The sequence below is a fragment of the Pleuronectes platessa genome, chromosome 12 (genome assembly GCF_947347685.1).
Source record: "Pleuronectes platessa chromosome 12, fPlePla1.1, whole genome shotgun sequence".
NCBI lineage: Eukaryota > Metazoa > Chordata > Actinopteri > Pleuronectiformes > Pleuronectidae > Pleuronectes > Pleuronectes platessa.
This window is the reverse complement of record NC_070637.1, coordinates 18,102,847-18,123,372: the sequence shown is the minus strand read 5'-3', so window position 1 is coordinate 18,123,372 and position 20,526 is coordinate 18,102,847. Positions and strand designations below refer to the sequence as shown.

At 41.6% G+C, this 20,526-nt stretch overlaps 1 protein-coding gene across 4 annotated transcripts in view; it reads right to left on the bottom strand.

Moving 5' to 3' along the window:
- Positions 1–20,526, bottom strand: part of sh3pxd2ab (SH3 and PX domains 2Ab) — a 48,154-nt gene that overhangs the window by 14,023 nt on the left and 13,605 nt on the right. For all 4 annotated transcript variants that reach the window (XM_053436511.1, XM_053436512.1, XM_053436514.1 and 1 more), the window contains 2 exons: positions 15,595–15,626; positions 7,197–7,325 (listed from right to left, as the gene is read on the bottom strand). In XM_053436511.1, the coding sequence (XP_053292486.1) occupies positions 7,197–7,325; positions 15,595–15,626 (161 nt within the window). The remainder of the gene's footprint in view (positions 1–7,196; positions 7,326–15,594; positions 15,627–20,526) is intronic.

Genomic DNA, 20,526 nt, shown 5'->3' with positions numbered 1-20,526 from the left:
TTGGTACCAGATGTTTTAGCTTTTCTTCGAACTATCCGGCAGACATCCTGAAATACTGTACGTCCTGAAACGGCTGTGATACAGTTTAAGGTCCTGAACCAATGAAAATCAAGAAGTTCACCAGGTAAAAGCACAAGATCATGTCGCTTGATGTCAATTTAAACCTTCTTTTCAAGACGGATGAATATTTTATCATTATAACTTGTTCGCTATACTGAATCTTGCTTAATGTGAAGTCAGGTATGTTGAAATTTGATATTTTTTGCTGTTCATTTGAGTTGCTGTTGAAGTGGACTTGAGATTTCCACCTATTACTGTCAGATATGGTAATTTATTCTGTATTATATTTCTCAACTAAATTTTTATAGGGTTATCAATGTGAGTCTCCTCACACCATGCCTAACGTTTCTATGAAATCCTGTTGATAAGTCTGCATTGTCTTCTGAAATTTAGGAAAACTTCATCTTACCACTGTGTGACCCTGAGGGCTTCACCCCTGTGGTGTTGGGTTTTAAAATCTCTAGTAAGACATAATTAAATCCAACAGTGATGCTCCTGCGGCGTGAGTGAATCAACTTGTGGATTCAGCCGCATAATGGAAATAAGATTAGTGGAGGAACATGTTCTCTCCTCCTTCGTTTCCGGAAGGCAGGGATTATCTGTGCAGATGTGGGAGGAACAAAGGTGAAGGGAAATGGACCTCATGTCTGGAAATATTCGTACCAGTACACGTGTGTCTGCGCATTTGATTCATTTGCTTCCACCGGCTTGTCTTGGTTCCCACAGCGGCGATCATAGACATACATTACAAAGCTGCACCTGTACATTACCAGCACCTATGTGTCATCTGTCATTGTTGTTTTTTTTTATCTTGGAAAGCTGCTGTTGACTTTCAACCACAAAGAGGCAAAAGTCAACTAAACATTCAGAAAGAAAAATAATCATAGCTAGTTACATCTGGATTTGAGCAAAGTCAAGCTTTGTGTCTCCTTAGCAGTGGTTGCATAAGGCAAGAACCAAACCCCCGACCCTCTAAGGTGGACATCTCAACCTCAAAAGCCTTGGAAAGCAAGAAGCAAAACACTCTGTCTTTAAAACACTGTTGTAATGTGCTACATAATCATGAAAAACTGGATGTTTTAGCTGAGAAGAGATCGAGTGAATGTATGTCTCTGTGGCCCACCTCGGTCAAATCAGGTCAAATATCTGTTTTCTTTCAATTCCGTAATTTGAATTGGGAAGACAATGACGTCAGCTTAATTCAGATGACAGAAAATGTACAGATCCAGATTTAAGCAAGAGTTTGACATGGAAAAGGCACTTATTCACTCTCTGTCCATTACATTTAAGGCCGCGGCCAACAGCCAGTTAACTTAGCTTAAAACTAAGACTGGAAACAGGAGGAAGCAGCGGGTCTGCTCCGTCAAACGGTCATAAAATATGCCAAAAAAACCTCAAGACCACTTTTTGAGCAATGCATTTAAAAAACCAAGAACTTGCTTGGTTAATGAAGAAAAATCAATGTGGGTAATGCAACCTGAGCGTTTTGCAGCCGCGTGGAAATGCGAGATGGAAACAAAGCTACTGTGATAGATATTTCTGCACAGGGAAGATGAGAAATGTAAACAGATTCCCACTCAAGACTTTTATGGAGCTCCACTCAAAACGTACATTTGCAGATACAGTGGATTCACATATGATGAGTGCAAGCAGCATTCTGAGCTGTTTGTCTCTCATACAGTTTCTACCATCTGGAAACTCTATCAGCTTTAAGAGCCGCTCTTCACTCTACTGTAATCAACAGCAGATTCTCAGCTGCAACAAGAAACTGGATTTATGCCTTTCGGGTCACTCAGATAGTGACTGTATAACCTATGAAATAAAACTGCAATCTGCACTTACAGTCAACCAGGTCTGAATCCCAGGCAAAGGCAATGTTGACAGTGTAACATTCATTTTGTCGTTCATTTATCATCAGGACAAAACCAATTCAAAAGCAACCTTGTTTTGGGGCTGTGGAGTCACGATGTAACACTCACACAAGATTTCTACATATCCAGCGTAAATATGAGAACCACCGATTCAGCAGCACGAGGAGGCTTTTCTTTTTTTTTCACGGCCTGAATTGACGAGGAATGCGGTGGCTCAGCAGTCCTTCAGACATTTGACACCACTGTTGAGCAGAGCTGGAGAGAACCCCATTCATTTCCAGCTCCTGTATTTATTAACTGTAGATTGGGAATCAAAGCACAAAGGGGGAAAAGTATCCAGCCCAGTACACACACTTCCAGTTTTCCCACAAAAAAAAAAAGAAAAAGTGGAGGTTTCAATTTACCTGGGTGGCTCTGGTACGTGGGGGGAGGAGGCGTAAAAATGACACAAAACGACTTTCAAGAGCGAATGTTGACCTAAGGATCGACCTTGACTCCCTCCCAGCCCCTGAAAGGATCCCCTCATGGGCTGAACGCAGCTACAGCCCACAGCCTGTGCGCTCTCTATAGGCTCCACTGATTTGGAGACACAGCAGTCCTTGAGTGTCTGAAAGCCCACACCTTAAAACGCTGCTTTGACTCAATGGTCAATTCTTGAGCGAGAGAGGGGAGGGGGGGGGGGGGGGGGGGCACCTTTTTGGCTACACAGGCTGATCTCTGTTCAATATTATTACAACTGTTTGTGCTGGTTAATACTGATCCTGATCACAGTCTTCATTTGCTCTGCCTGTATCAGCAAGATGGAGGAAAACTAAAGACGTTTTAGAGGTCGGAGAAGTGGCACCATCCGAGGTTTCCATCTCTAAAAACACAGGATAAGGTTGATTTCTTGAGATGGTCATTAGTACTTCCTATCTTAAGCTGAAAAACTGAGGAGGACGGGGCTGTGAACGGATAATGTGTCCTCCATCTGTTCTGAGACATTTAACACTTGGCAACTTTTCTGTATCATGGCGTTAGTGGTTCATCGACAAGAATTTTAGGGTTTTTCCTCTTTTACGTAATGAAACGTGTTCTTGCTGAAACTGCACTAATCAGAACTGTAGCTTTGAGAACTAGCTCAACCCTGACCTTGTCTTCAAACCTATTTATTGCATATCAGTGAAAAACATTTGATGGAACTGCTGATGCTAAAATATGCAAAGAAACTGCAGTTTTCTCATAAACTAATCAAGTATTATGGCCACACACCTTTCAGTCAGGGTGCTTTTATTTAGGTACAGATGAACGTCAGCTGTCATGATAACACACTAGTGCCTGTTTGGAATGGGCTGTTTGCTTGGTCTGTGGTAAAACTGGTTCCAGCTTTTTTTCTGAAACTTTAAAAGTGACTTGCAGTGATTGAGCAGCAGAGAGTTAAGACCTGCAGCTGGACTCAGTCTGAAGGAGCCCACACCACAGCTGCTGCACAAAGAGATGTTCACCTGTTCATTAAAAGTTTAGTGAAGCACGACTCGGTGTGCAGAACCCCAAACAGGAGAATTAGTTGGAGAATCCATGGCTAAAACAAAAAGAGACCAATATCGCAATCCTAAGAGCTATGCGTCTAACATAGATTAAAACTACTGAAATAAGCATAAGACATAAACTGTCTAAACTCGAGTAGTTATCTTGATGTTTTCCATTTCAGAAACATATCCTAGTATAATTTTCGAGATGGATAGAGTATCAGTAGGTCTGTGCTCTTGAGCTCCTCTCTCTGAACAGAGAGCTCCTGCTGAGCCCGGAGATCATCTTGATTCCAGCTTGAAGATGGAGAGCAGAGACATTATTGTATTGGTGCAGTTTATTTCCACGTTAAGGTAAAGCAGACATCCTGCACATCCATCATGCCATGCTGAGGGCCAGACCTGCTTATTCTGCCAGGATTTTACTCCAGCAGCGTGCACGGGCTCTCGGCCAGGAAGTCGAAACATCACATGCAGGATGCCCTTGTTAATTTCCAGCTTGTCTTTGGCTCAGATTTGTCAAACTTAAATAATTTGTGTTAATGCGACAAAAAGGGTAGCTTCATACAGATTAGATTACCGTTTTGGAAGGTGACCATTAGGGCTCTTCCCTGTTTAAATAAGCTGTTTGGAACGTTACAGATTCTGGACACCGGTGGAGCCAGGGGGTCTTGGGGAAACCTGGAGGGACTGAAGGATGTGAGCTGGCCTCACCAAAACAAGTCAGAACCCGTTCAGTTGGCAAATTGTAAGGCACAGAGCCTGATCTAGCCTTGGAATTGAGACAAGTTAGACCCTGACTGGTCCATAGAGAGATATTCTACACAGGACTGGGCACATGTCTAACACTGCCCTTGAGGTGCAGACAAAGCGGCTACAGGAAGGCTGCTAAATATTTTTTTCCTTTCATATACACGACTCTGTGAGGGGGGCAAAGTTTAAACCACTGAATACAAAGCATTTGAACTGACCATCACTGCTGCTAGCTTAGCTTTGGCTAACATATCAGTGATATAGTGTAAACTGAGGAGGCATCCTGGAGGATCCATTAAGCCATTATAATGAACCAACCTCTCTGAACCACTAACTTTGGCAGGAAACGGCTTTTTCCATTTTCTGCCTGCGTTTCTTTCTGCTCTACTCTCTCCTCCTGAGCCAGCATCCCCCCTGGCAAACTCTAATAAGATAGACAAATAAAATAGCTAAAGAGGGAGTAAGGACAGAATTATTTATTTGAAAACTAATTCTGATAAGGGCATAATTTAGGACAATACTAGATCGTAACGACTATTTTCATATTGCTCCTTCACATGAGTGCCTTTCATTCGCTTCCATGGCTCTTGGCAAATAGTAACTTGGGAAACTGCTGCAGCAAAACATCAGGCAGTCACTGGTCTGCCCCGGTGACTTCCAACATATTACACCCACCAAACCAGCAATCAATTCAAACTACTGCACCAACGGAAACAAAGGACATAACACCAACTGTATCGTCAAGCCGGGATAACGGAAAATACTGCCTTGGCTCAGGGCGGCAGGCTGGAAAAGTGGAGAAAGCTGAGCTCACTTAGAGGGTCTGACCTAGATTCACTGCTCTGTCAAAAGCAGTGAATATATCTATCAATTATCTAATACAAGGAAAGGAAACGTCGATAACTGTACTGGGCACCACACAGTCTGTGGCACAGTAGCTGTAACAGCAGGAATTCTGCTGAAGGTCAAAGGTATAAAATTATAATTATACAAATGTGCAGTTTTCCATTTCTCCTTGTTAACTAATATTTGCACCTTATGCAAAAAACGTACACAATCTTGATACAAAAATAGACATTAATAGGATTTTCCACTCAAAGCATCCAAAAGCTCTGCAGGGAGGCACACGCTGGTTTAATTGTCCATGGCTTTAAAGGAAAATGTCTAAATACAGTTTGAGGCAAAAACAAATCCATAAAACTCTTTTTTTAAATCATAACAAAGGTAACAGACGGTTTATAGCACTTCTAACTCTGCGTGTTCACCACTTAGGTCCATAATGCACACATCAATCTGTCAGAGTAAAGAGTTTGCACTTATTCTGCAAGGGAATGGATGCTGAATCAAATGAACTCTGAAAATCTTCCCAGCACACACCTGGTCCTGTGTTAGTGTTGGCAAAGGAATGTGGTGTGATGTCGACCGGCCAAATGGAGCAGCCTTCGCCGACTATTGCAGGAGGTGTTAAGATTTCAGTTAACTGCAAGCTGCGCTGCTGGAAACAGTTTCCACAGCAAGATGTAGGGGCGGTGGTATTTACTTCAGATCTCTGAGAAATTGTCCGTTGGTGTATAATAAAACTGTCAAGTCGTCTCAGGGTGTGTTTTCCGAAGCCTAGAGTCGACTGCTCTGCTTTCTAGAAATTCATTTCAAATCGTCTGACTGAATAAACTGAGGCGAACAAAAAAGGGTAGAGAAAAAGATGAAACATAATAACTTGGGAATCAAGCTGCAGTTATACCACGGAAGCCTGGAAATCATAAATCTCATTCTGCATGGGTCATCAACACGCGGACCAACCATTAGAACTCTGCACAGTGGTGAGCTGAGAGGCAAAAGTGAAGGGGGCCTCTACATGAAAGCACAGGACCATGCAGCTTTGAGTTCATGGAGGAAAGCTCTCATATAAGACCCCCGGTAAAAGGACTTCAAGGTGTTGGGATATCCGCCTCGCTGCGGCTCCCCATTGGGTTGAAATCCTACCAGTGCAGGGAGTGAAAACAAATACATGAACCCAGAGGCAGGACACGAGACACTTCAAAGCGATCCGGGTCCACGCATGGACCCTCTTCCATAAGGCCAGTGTGGCGTGGCGTTTCACTCACGCCCATCGTGAAACCCAAGTCCAATTGCCTTCCTGGTCTCAGTTTCCCTGTCCTCCCTCTGAAGAAACACATGAGTCCCATTACTGTTTTACTGTCTCAGCATACCATTAAAGGTGAATGTCCGGCCTTTAACCGGGCCTACACCCCTGCAGTCACTGTTGTGCCATGATAAATTCCCTTTGAAAAAGAAGTCATGCAGGCAGGTGCTCAGACTCATGGGAGTCAGTGATAGTAGATGGTCTTTGTATATGTAACACAGACACATGATTTAATACTAGTGATAATAATGACCAAGCTACAGCACTATCAGCTTTTCTGGTGTCCTTATATTCTCTCTACATTTGTTTCCATTTACAGTAGATTAAAGAAGCTTTACTGCACATTCCTAGAAAGTCATTAATTTATGCTTGATTTCATCCTCCCACTGACTCATTAAATATTCATTATTGTCAAACTGAATCACATATACCTTAACACACGCTCTAGGCCCTATCGGCTCGGTCTTTCCAGAGGTTAAACAGCTGACTAAGGTCTCTGCAGCTGCCATTTTTAAATCTGGCATGTCCTGCCGGCTTTCCATTAAATTGAGGTGGAATAATTAATACGAGTCTAGAAGACATTCCTCCTGCTAGAGGCAACATTCTGGCCTCTAGCCTAAACCAACACTGGGAAAAAACAGGGCTGACTGCGGGCCAAAGCGAGCCTCCAGATGGGGATAAGCAACCGCTAGCAAGCTGCGGACAAAGAAGGTGGGAGGGTTGAGATAGGGAGCAGGGCAGAATGTTTGAGGAAGTGTGGACTGGATCGTGAAAGTGTTTCTGCTTGTGTCTGACGTACACACACAAAACGCCTGTCCCTGCTTAACATGTCATTGTCGTGCATGTGTTTTTATTACTCACCGCTCTCACTCTTTTCAATGACATCGACCACCTCCCCAGCTTGAAGGCCGATTTCTGCCGGCTCTTGTTTCTCGTAATTGGCCACCACCACGTACTGTTCCAGGAGCATGGGGTCCGAAGCATCCAGACCTGGGGTTGATGGGAAAAAACATGCCGTCAGCCAGCTGCCAGCCATAGGCCCACGAGAACGGCTGCTGGGCACACGTTGTGCCATAGGCCACTTTGTCTGTAGAGCTCAGCCAATCACAATATTCACAGGGTTCAGTGCATCTTCCTGAGAGTCTAGCCATAGAGCTGCATCCCCCTCCAGCCCAACATCCAGGGCAATGGAGACACCGAAAGTGTAGAAAAAGAATCCCCCTCCAAAATGTGAATGATCAAGCAGTCAGCTGCAGAGAATCCATTCTGTGTCACTGAAGGGGCCTCATCCTGAATGTCCAACAAAGCTGAGACCGGGTCAGTAGATGCACGTAGACACATTCACAAAGTAGTAAGACAAGCAGCGAAGAGAAAGTAGAAGGAGCAGCAGAAGTGATAGAAAAGTGAGCTAAAGCCAGCTGAGGACAGGACATTAGAGTAGGAGAAAGAAATGGTTTCTCTTGGAAAATAAACCATCTGCTAAAAAGCCTCCTTCTCCTCAGTTGGGGCTGGAGCTGGAGGAAGAGTAGGGGGTTGTGTACACCAATCATAGGAGTTGGGACTAGAGGCCTTAAATAGAACCAGATGAAGGGGCTGGAGCTTTGCTCAGAGGGATGGCCCTCTGTCTCCATGAAACACTAGAGCCCTGACTACAGCGTGTGGCCCAGCCAATGGAAACCTTCCTTTCTCTACTCCGCTCAGTTAACCATATAAGCACCGGCAGTGACATAGTTTTTCACAGTTTGTGCCTGTATCAGAAAATTGATAATATCTAATTAAGTTTGGATCAAAAACTAAAATACGAGAATAACTTCTTAAAGAAGAAAAAACGTGTTTTCATTTGTGACAATGTAAAAAGAACATTTCACTGCCTGATACATTGCAAACACCCACAACATGTTTCCCCTCCACATGAGCATATGATGAAGCCTTAATCATTGAAAATCCTGAAAACAAGCATAGCTGTGTCAACTAAAGCAGATCTAACAAGAGTCATATGGAATCCAGACTCCTTCCCGGCTGACATCCAGCTCACCGATTAGCAATAGCTTCTGATGACCGCTGAGGTCAAAGCTCCGTACACAAAGTACAAGGTACGTTCACACACCAAGATAACATCTGTAAACCTTGTTTCATTGAATCCGTCATACCCTTTAACAACGATTTGGTTCAAGTCAGTCAATAACATCAACAGCTAAACACTGTTATAAGAATGAGCAGCAAAATAGTGGAACTGGAGCAGGAACCATTAATCAGCATTTACAACGGAGTGGCTAAAATAAAAGTAAAGCAAATAGCCTCCAACACCAAACACTCAGATCAGGACTAACAGAGCCAAGTCAAGCTTTGTGCCCACATCCATCTGACCTATTAATAGTTGATCTATGTATTTTAACACCATTAATTATTTATTCAGTACTTTTAAAATTATAAGCTGCATTTAACATTTTTGTTTTTCTCTCTGTAAGCACAAATTAAGTTTCTAAAGGATAAATAAAGTTATTTTAATTTAAAATGAATTATTTGTGTTGCTGATGTACAAAGTACTTTCATGATGTTTTGGGGAAACAGAAATATCCCAAAACAATAACTTGTCTTGGGATAACTAACTTCAATCACTTGCTGGAAAGAGGAAATCTGTTTTATACCGACTTTGGAAAAAAAGAACAATTCAGTCCAGCAGATGGAAGGTTTGGGACTTAGATAAGGAATGATTAAGACAACTTGGATTAAGCTGCAGACCTGGCGTCATTGCTCAAGACTTGGAGATTAACGGGTCTATAAATCAGGATAATATTTTTTCATTTTAATTCGGGAAATAAAGCTTTAAACGTCATTGGGATAATAACTTATGAATTAAGAACCATTGGTATCTGAAATGTTGTTACTGGCAGAGGGACTGACACTGGATTACTGTGGTCGGGTCGGGGTTTATGATGCTTCACGTTATTTGTGCAATATGTTTGGGGAAATCACAAAGTTGGGTGTAGAGACACTGGTAAGAGCATATCTGAAATCTGGGCCTTCTTTTTCTTCGAAGTGTAATATGACAGCAATTAACTGCACTAACAGCAGACAGAGATAATTTTCTTTGAAAATGTGTGGTTCAGAAGTTTGTTTTAACTTACAGATCAACTAACTTCGATTAATAATAATTGGGCATCAAAAGGGACACAAGATGAATGACTCAAACATTGATTGTCTCTTACAGTACTATCACAGATAGGGACCAATAACCAAAATATAGTTAACCAATAATAAAATAGTACCTAAATGTGTTTTTAAGTCAGTAATGTTACTTTTATTACAGTTTGACAGTTTGTATGTAGTTTTTACCCCATACTTTGTTTTAAAAGTCACCAGATATCAAACATTTTAAAAGGCAGCACAGATGACTAAGGTGTAGGATAAAGTCAGTGAATCAGAGTGGGTGTAAATTAAGTTCCCAGTCATTACCTATGGTCTTGGCTTGTCGAGATTTACAGATTAATGTGCATTACCTAAGCACAACTTAAATGAGATACTCATAAGATTTTCATGATCAATAAATTTCCCTCTATTCAACAAATCACCCTGCATAATAAACCACAACCAACATAAACCCAGTGGATATATGTTGTACCTTTGTTTACTTAATGCTGAATTTGAACCTGCAATAAAAATGACCTGACAGGAGCCAAATTACAAATAAATACTATATCTTGGACATTGTGTACCCGCCCCCCCACAAAAAAAACTAAAGAAAACCACAAACTTGCCAGCAATATAATTTCAACACAGATGAACATAAAACTAAAGGCAGGTCATGATCTCATAAAACCAGAATCTATGTCAAATGATGTTTCTGAAACACACGGTTAACTACAGTACAGCTAGCGAACAGTAAATCCGAGACCTGAGGTGAGTGAGTAAAGACTTTGTCAGCAAAGTCAATAGGCCTGAAAAACTGAAGCTAATATTTCAGCCTCGTTCAGGAAATGAAATGTTTTGCAACAGCAGGAGGAGCGAGCCAGAACAAGGGGAACGTGTGAGAAAAAATGAGGTGAAGCAGCCTGGGACGGGATAGCTCTAATTTCAGATATGATGTGTGTGTAAAGACAGCTGAGTATAAAATGAGCTGTGTAAATCTGTGTGTTCAAATCAAGGTTCAAATTAATCAAGCCTGAGAAGTTACGTACTTCGATCAGTTAAACATACACACACACACCATCTGTTAGGACTGTGGAGTGTATCTGACAAACCTGGTTAAGAATGTGTGTTTATATGTGTATTAGAGCATGTGTGCGTGTGTACCACATAGAGCTGATGTATTTTCGAGCGTTCAAATTACATATCTTTCTTTTGGGCTGCGATCAAATAGCCCTATCAGCCATTCTCTGTGTTTACATCTGTCCTTGCTCAGATTTATACATGTGCTTCCTGCTCCTCCACCCTTTCAGTCCCAGGCGTCCAAACTTCATCCAGCCCCCACCCCCATCCTGACTCAGCCGTCATCAGCTCCTTCCAAAGATGATGACAGTTGGGAACTTTGCAATAATTCATCCCTGAGAGGAGGAAACAAGGGAGTGCATCGTCTACCCATTTTCTACCGAGGAATTCTTCTCCACGAGAGACTTTTCAGGATCAGCCGTTTTGGTTGATAGCAGAGTTGGCACAGGCCTCTGTGTCCTGGTGCCATATTCCGAACCCTTGGGTGACTTTACGAGAGCAGAACTTGGTTGAGAAGAGTACAATTTGGCAAAGTGCATCGCCTTTGTATGTCTCATGAGCAGCAGATGTGAAGTTGGATTAGAAAGGGACACAGGACTGCTGTTCAATATAGTACAGATGTACTCGTGTCATTGAATCAGTATGTGGCCCTGAGGGACAGGGGGCAGACCACAAACAAATCGTGCAAAAACGATCCCCCGAATCAACTTATAAGTGAGCGACAGCCTTCACAAAGCTTTTGAAAACTGTTTGATGTTTTCTTCATCTTCACTTAATCATTATCTTCACTTGATCTGTTCCTTTCAGGATTCCAGGTCCAGACAAAAGTGTGAATATCACCGACATTAAGAGACAAGGTACAACAAAGCTCGTCTTATATAGATTTCCAAAGTTTCTTTACAAACAAAGTTGAGTTTACTCCAGGTCACTGTTTCTCACTGAAAAGAATTGTGGGCCTCCTTCCTCGTAAAACATTTGCAGAGCCAAAGTTTGGAGGATTTTTTAATCTTCATTGTGGACATACACGTTTGCTTTCAAGGAGTCTTCCTTCTTGCTCGCTGCAGTACTTGAAATATCACCACCAACAACTGTCGATCAATGGGATTCATTGAATTATCAGTGGACTTTTTAATCATCTATTCTGTGTTTGAGAAGGAAAGAAACTCCACAGGGAAACGCAGGAGCTCTCGTAGCTCTGGGTGTTGAAGATACGAGGGGATAAAAATCACAAAATTAAATAAAATCCATTATCTTTACAGTTTATCCTTTGAGGGTCAGGTGCCTGGAGCCAATCCCAGCTGACATTGGGCAAGCGGCGGAGAACACCCTGGAAAGGTCACCAGCGATTGACATATATAGACAAACAACCATTCACACTCACATTCCCACCTACAGTTAATTTAGAGTCTCTAATGGGAGGAAGCCGGAGTAACTGGAGACATGGGGAGAACACTAACTCCACACAGACAGGCCTTGAACGGTGGGCAGGTTTGAACCTAGAACCTTCAGAGCCACAGAACCACCCAAATCTAAAAACTCAATCAAACCAATGCTGCATTTCATCAAGATTTCCAGTAGAAACGATTTCTAGATCAGATTCTGACCTGGTTATGTAACAGTGGAGCATTGCTTTACTCATGCAAGGCTACTTTAGGGATTTAGGAAAGTTCACCCATTCAAAGTTAGAGATGTGGGGTCCAAAAATGACAGATATTACATTAACTGCTGACAAACTGAAGAAGTGCCCTTGGATGAACAGAGGGTGAATAGGGTGAATACTTTGTTATCTTAAATGAATGTTGTTTATTACATTAGCAGCAGAAAACAACCGTTTACAGAGTTAAGACTCAGGTAATGTGGCTGATGTTCTATGCTACATATTAAAGCTGTATCCATGATATGAGGAAGAATGATCCATTTTGCCAATGTCCTTAAAAAATAGGAACATAAAACATTTGAAACCTGGTGTAACCCACATAATGAATCTTTCAGGTCCTGTGAGGCTCATTGTGCACAAGTCTAGAAGGACTCTGAGCTGTTCATTGAGAAATAAGCTACTGACACAGTGTTTCCTTGTGATTTGGACGTGCTCAGTTGCCCTAATGATTTCCAGTTTAAAATCTTATCCATCTGCAAACACAAACAAACTCACCAACCTCTTGACCCGCCAACTGTTTAAACCCGTGAGCAAATTAACCCTTATTCCTCCTGACCAGCAGCTCAGAGCACACGTGTGCACATACCCACATACAGTGTGTAAAGACTCACACAGGCATAACTTCAGGCACACATGTACACCCTACAGGCCCCCAGAGACCTGCCGCTGAAATGAAGACAGCAAGTCTGCACATATAAACACTGCACTCCCTCGGTCCGTGTGCAACATTGAAATGGTTTCCACTTGCCACGTAAACCTCCTCTCCTCTCCAGCTGCTTTTCACATGCACTACACCCCCGAGTGCTCCCTTTCTTTTCCTCTCCTACTCCATTTCTAACTGTCCTGTGCTCATCTCACTCTCTGTTTGAGTTCAGATAATCACAAATGTTTGGAAGTTGATCTCAAACGCTGATTCCAGTTCCACTCACCTGACAGTGAGTCCTGCTGACAGTCTCAGAATCAGCAGACTTCATCATATGTTCAAGTGAAGATAGTGTGTTGTTCTTTGAAACTTATATTGACAATAGCTTTGCGATGATGCAGAGTCAATCATGTAGAATGCTTCAATCTCACACTGCAGGTCTCGACAAGTGGGACCATGAAAGAAATATGGAGCAGAATCTTACTAGAAACATATGAGAGATGAAATTTCCAAGTAAAAAACAGACTCCCGCTTTAAAACATCTATTTTCACTGGTTTTCCTCATCTTATTCAAGTCCCACAAAAAAGACAAATCACCAATGAAGTGTACTTCAGACAAGTTAGAACAAGACAAATAAGGAAAAACAATCATGAAAGAGATAACAAGGAAGAAACTATCACCATGAAGACCAAGAGCAACAGTGAGCAATCATCTGTGAGTGCCTAGAAGATGCTCCTCTGATTTCTTCTGCCTGCCAGGTAAGAGTTCCTACTCGAACCTCTAATCACTCGCAGTTTTGTGGTGGAGGGCCACATTCTCCTGTTTAGAGCAGGGGCTCAGTAAACTCAAATGTGAGACCCGTACCATGTAATTATGGAAACCATGAGCTGCAGCACCAGCACAAATTCACCACAGACTCGCTGCACTTTATCTGCTGTCCTGCTTTCAAGGAGAGAGATCAATCTTTCTGCTGCTGACCACTAACGTCCAGCATGAGCATGAAATCACGTATGGAGGGACTTTACAGTGTGTGACTCTGATTAGTAAATTATCAGAAGCACCAGTTGTTAAGTGTGTTATTAATGTTTCCACTGGTAGTCTTGAGGGATTTATTGTAAGTAAAATTACGACATTACGATAGTATTTTATATCAAACTAAACCATTGGAACAATGCAAACAACAGACGCTATATGACAAACTTTCCAGGCAGCCAACAGTAATATAACTGAAGGCCAATCTAAAATCTTGCACAGACTGAATGTAGGTTACTTGCTAATCACACACACACACGAAATAAGACTATTTTTCCATTTCACTATGCAGCTGGAATCCCCTGTTACGTAAAGCCTCGATACCATGGAACACATAATGAAATTAGGTTGGGGTCTTATTTCGTTTTGGTGACAACTGTGCCGCAGCTTTTCCTCCGAGTGGAGCGCCCTCAGAAAATTAACTCACAGGTCACCGACTAAGACTTCCATTGCCCCTGCTATGTCATACGCGACTATAGCAGAGTGCAAGACTGATGGCCACAGCGAGTCTGCATCTGATAGCAGGACTAATGTGTAATTAGGTAAAGGGTATTCTGAGCCTACATGCATTCAAGTGCACACCCACACACATACAATACACAACACTTGAACAGCTGTTCACTGATCCCCTCTCATACTCTTCCTGCTGCCTCCTACGCCTGCATCCCCATGCTCAGCTGAGTCACCCAGTCTTTTTTGACTTCAATACTCTCCCTCGCACACACAAAAAAACATGAATCCACCAGCCAACCCTGGAAGTGTAAATACAGAACCAATAGAGGCGGATAGCAGGTGCCCTCTCCCACCCAGCACTGTATTTTTCACCATTTCCTCAGAATGCAGAAGTGTAAAGGTCGCCATTTTTATTTGAAGAACACTAGAGCAGCGCCCGTCATGCTGGGGCTTCACAGTCGAAACTGCATTTCCTCGAGTCCGCAGCAACACACCTGCCAAGAGTGGAGTCGACCGGACGCAGTTGTCGACAAAATCGAAACCAAACTGACAAACGGACGGAGATTCTTCGATTTCAGGATGGATGTGTTCTTCCAAAAATGCACCACCCATTTAGCATCACGCTCCTTTAACATTGGCAGGCTCCGAGTGGACAGTTGTAAAAGAAGAGTAGAAATCAATGCAGGAGAATAGAATAACTAAAAACTGTCTTCATTATTGATAAATTTGGCAATTACTTTTGCCAGTTTCTCATTTAATCAATTTATTGCTTAGTCCCTGATGACTTATTCAAATTTGCTTGTTTTGTCTGACCACAAAACTAACCCGAACAGAACAGCATTTATTTACTTGTTCATTCATATAGAATATTAATACATATTTTCAAAATAGTGGCAGATTAATTTACTGTCAATTGACTTGAATAATCGACTTATCTCTTATGCTCTTCCCCCATTATGTCCAACAATGCAAATCGACCACTGACAGCTCCATTACATTAATAGAAGCAGTAAACTGGCTGCCAGCAAGCAAGCAGAGATTATGAGTGTGTCAGCGAGGTCTGGTGAACTCACTTCTTTACAGCTCTACACCCCACAAGTTTTTAAATGATCAAACTCTTCAGAGAGAGACATCTCACACTCAAATCACAACATAGTTCAAGAAGTAGAATGAGTACAACAAAGACACAATACAGATGGATGGGGCACAGAATACTGGACACAGATTCTACTGGCTATACGACAAAAAGATTTCAGATTCTTACCTGATTTACGTTTCCCAGAACTTCCACAGTCTCTGCAAAAGAAGCAACACCAGAGAAGCATGGTCAGTGTGAGTGGACCACAGGTCAGAGCATTTATATGACTTGATCAGTCTGTGGTTACGGCTGAATCTGTGTCTGGGGCTCTCCTAATGCTGCTGGCACACAAGTACCAGCCAAACCCTCGCTGAGAATGCATGCAGAACTTGACCCACTACCAGAGGGAGGGAGACAGGGTGGGATACATACTGCACGGGTGTGTGGAGGACCACAGTAACTGTGTCAAGGACAGCAACAGAAAATCATCAGATGTTTTAGCAAATACACAGCCATGGTCGATGTGGTGTATACGAGGGTGATGATGCAGCTGCCGGTGGTTAACAGAACAGCATTTATGTACTTTACAACAGTATCATATCCCATTCATGACCCCATTCATGTTTAGATGTGAATGCGTCTTTCAAAGCCCAGACTGTAACAAAACACCGAGCGGACGAGCGTCAGTGTCAATGAACACGCTCTGTGCACGTGTACTGTCCATGTCTGTGTGCTCTGTGCCGCAGCTGAACACACAGACGTTCAAATGTAATTAGAGGAAATATAGGTTTAGTCATTACAAATATACACAATTTAAAGAAAGCAAATTGAATGGAGCAGAAAATTAGCACTGGTGCAGGGTCTATCCAGCCAGAGCAAATACACTGCAATCAGTTTGAAAGAAATTAGTAACAAAGAAGGAAACAGAACAAATGACATATGTAGGATTACTACATTTAAATCCATAATTCAGTGTTGTCAGATCAATTTGAGTTCTCGTGCTTCATTTTGCTGTAAAGCAGTTACACAAATGATGATTACTTTATCCCGTTGACAAGACATCAGTTTTACCTCCGCCAAGGAAGTTATGTATGCGGGCAGTTCCGCTCAAATGGGCACAGCTATAGGATTTTTTAACATTGTGAGAGTGTTTCACTGGTTTCTCTGAGAACAACTTGTGGATCTTGATGAACAAGATCAGAGTGTATGAAATTTGGTGCAGCTTGACTGATTTTAAGGGGACTGTTGGGCCTTGGCAGAGTTAAACGCTCTACTGAACTCCATTCTAGCTTGTTTATTTGCCAGCAGCATTACACAAAAAATATTAGAGTGATGTCCACAAAGCTTGGTGGGAGGATGGGACATGGACCAAGAAAGAACTTGTTAAATGTTGGAGCAGATAGGACTAAAGGAACGGATCCAGGAACTGTTTAATCTCTTTTTTATAATATTATGAGATAGGGACATTTTCACAGATTTCACAGTTTCAGGAAATAATAAAAAAAATGGCATATTTACATTACTGATATGTACGAATGTCTTTGGTTTGGTGTGGTTTGATTGAACCTATCAAGGAGTCATGCACACTATAGTGCTATAATAGTTCGACATTGGAAACATTTCCCAACAAGGCAAAACATCTAAGTCTCTGTATTTGTACATCTAGGTTTTAACTTGGTGCACATTTGAAGAAGCCCTGGCTGAACACTGAGGATAAACTACGGATTGATGAAGATGGGATCGGACACCTGGCTCTCTGGAGAGGTCGGCCTGCAGGACTGAAGAAGTGGCCAGTTATGGATATGAGTAGATGTTTGGATAAACCCCCTCCAACATTTGCGTCCTGTTCATCGATTCTCCGTGCTTCATTGATTCCAGCTAAACAAGAATAGTTTAATTTTGTATATTTCGCAATTTCAGTCTCTGGAGATGATTATTTGACTCGGTGCTACAAAGGAACCATCTCTGGATTTGCTTTTAGAGGACAATAACAAATCAAACAAATAAAGTCAGAGAACGGTACTTTAGTTTCTGGTGAGCGCAATGAAAAGATTACTCGTGTTCAAGCTAAGCAACAGTTTTTGCTTTATAAAAACATTTAGCCCATAACTGTATCCCTCTGTTACTTAAGATAAAGTCATTTTTGGCTCAAGGCTTCTATGTTTCCAGATGTATGAGCAAATCAGTTATGAGACCTTTCCAATCAAACGCATAATAGCTTACAGCTCAGTTCAGCTTCATTAAAAACATAAATTACATACATACTTAACTTTGAACAAATCCAACCGTGAAAACACTATTAAGCTGGATTGTGTCAGAGCAGATGAAATGTTTATATTATCTTCAGCGTTCATACTGTGGGAAAATCATTTCAAGCCTGCTGCCATATGAATTCTATAATTTACTATACGATGTGATGGGCTGAAAACACAACCTGCCAAGCCAACATAAACGGGGTTTAATAAAAGAGAAGCAAATGATGCTCATCACTTGAGACAACTTTAAACTCACAACAGAGGGAATGTCATGGATATTAAAAATCTAAAACAACACACACATCATTGCACAAGTGGATATAGTTGAGGATAAGGATAGAAAAGTGAGCAAGGTGAGTGGCGGAAGCATTGTTTCCCCCAGGTAATGTAAGATCTAGTGGGGCAGAGATAAAACTGAGGGAGCTCTCTGCAGAGTTGGGGAGAAATGAGGGGGATAAAATCGATGCTTGACCTGCCCTGTTCGCTTATGACCCATAGCACGGAGCTGGAATAAAAATTCCTCCCTGGAGGAGACGCAACTCTGGCTCGGTGCACTTTGTGATTGAAGAGAAGAGGGGGAAGTAAGAGGAGCAGAAACCCAGATGAATGTTTCATAATTTGCATCTTTGCTTTCAGGAATAATTATTAACAGGAGAAAGTCGGAAAAGTTATGAGATTTATTATCAATAATGGTCTGGTTTTCTGATGTAGATAAACCTACACATGTGTGCACACTGGGCTGAATGCATCAGTCAAAGTCAGAGTCCATATTAACCACTAGATGAGAATAACCATCTGTTAACACATAACTGCAGTTTACTCTTTGTGGGTGGGCCTATTAGAAGAGGAATTTGTGAGATATGAGTTCTTTGCTCACATTTCCTTTTCACTCAGGATGGGAGGGTCTGCCCTGCCCCACGTGTACATTACACAGACGCTCCAGCCTGACCCCAGATTAACCTCCGCAGGAGTAACCTCCAGCTCAGGGGTCAACGGGTCGACGTCATAGAGCAGGAAATCATTATGATAGAGCAGAGGGCAGCTGGTTTGCACTCAGAGTAGCTGCAGTGGGGGTGTGGATATTCTTCAGAAAAGTAATGATTCAAATCTTTCTAATGAATAACGGTAAAAAAATAAGCTTTTAAGTTTACTCATTACTCACTGTTTTCTGACGACAGCCTTTTAGTGTAAAATTCTTCTTTTTACTCTTTGGAAGCATTTCAGAACAGATCAGAACAGAACTAAGAAGCTGCCTTAAATGGTCAGCTATGCAAATAAATAAACCACACAAACATGTACCCCTCCATGAACAGGTGGTAGTCATTAAGCAGTTCACAATAAAAGTTAGCATAAGAATACAAACATGTTCTAGTTGCAAGATGCCAAATGGCCTTGAATTGACTTCATGTTGGCACAGGAAGCGCAGTCGCTTCACTGATACCTTCAGGTAGATTTCCCTCTGTGGATCAAGGTCTTGATTATTGATTTTTTTGCGTATCTAAGTCAGTAAACAGAATACTTCCTGCTAGGACTCTCAAGTGTAATTTAGAGCTTATGTCTGTTAAATTACAGCATGTGAATCAACCCTCCGACCAACCTTCAAAGAGATGACACATTTAAGTACAAATGCATCTAAGAGATGAACTATATGAGAAGAAGCCCATCAACTTGTCAACAAGACATGACAGGAATAAATAAAAAACGAGCTGGTTTGGTTCAACCTGGGATTCAGCAGCAGTAAAATATTGTTTAGAATGCAGTGGAAAAATTTCCCCACGGGCATTAATAAAGAGCGTATTTTTTAGCGCTCTAAAAATGGAGTGCAAACCAAAGTCACATCGTAGTTGGGGCAGTAAAATACACATTTCAGTGGACAAGCAAATTTAGTGGCATCTCACCGTGAAGTTTTAGATTGAAAAACACTGAATACTCCTCCTCTTTCCAAGTGTGTGGAGATCCTATCATTACCTATAATGCACTTGTCTCTATTGCCAATAGTTTTTCTGCTGAAAACCTTGAAAAGAGGAAATCTTTAGTTGAATTCATTGTTGTACAAATTGAATATTTGTACAATTTCAGTTCATGACAAAAAGATCAGGTATGAGTCTATTGAGGGATCACAAGAAAATATATTTCCTATCCTTTACTAAAGAGCTTCACACAGAGAAACATACTACATCATCTATCATTCTTAATCAATGTATTTATGTTACTTACACACACGTCTGCACCTCCTTCATTGATATAACATGAAACTATACGTCCAGAGCTGTTGCATGACTCCCTCTGGTGATGGAGCAAAATCACATGCATTTTTTAGTCGGTGCAGTAACACCTCAGGACCATTAGATGGCAGTAACAGATGAGGGCTTGGCAAACCCATTGCTGACGTTAACAGTGACTAAAACTAAAAAAGAATTATCCTTCATCTGAGAGAAAACTAAGTTTTTCATGTGATTTGTCTCATAATGTATCACTGTAACAGAGATATGTTGGAGTAATAGTGACAAGTTTAACTGTTTTTACAGCCTGCATTCAAGAGAATATGTTTAATATCATCAGAGCACAAAAACAAGCTCTTATTCTCAATGCTCTTTTTGAATTATCCTTCCTAATTGTCCCCTAAATCAGATTACATTTTGTTTTAGTTGTTTTCCCAGTCCACTCTAAACACTGAACATTTAAATGATGAATGTTACTTCACCATACCTCACACAGTGTCATCTCATGGCATCACGGGATTACCTCCTCGGTCTTCTTACGAGCTTGTGACACACAATAACACCATAAAAGTCGTTTTTGAAATGGTCCAGATCACCCAGTAGTGAGCGGAGCACCTGGGTGGCACGGCTCTTAGACATCA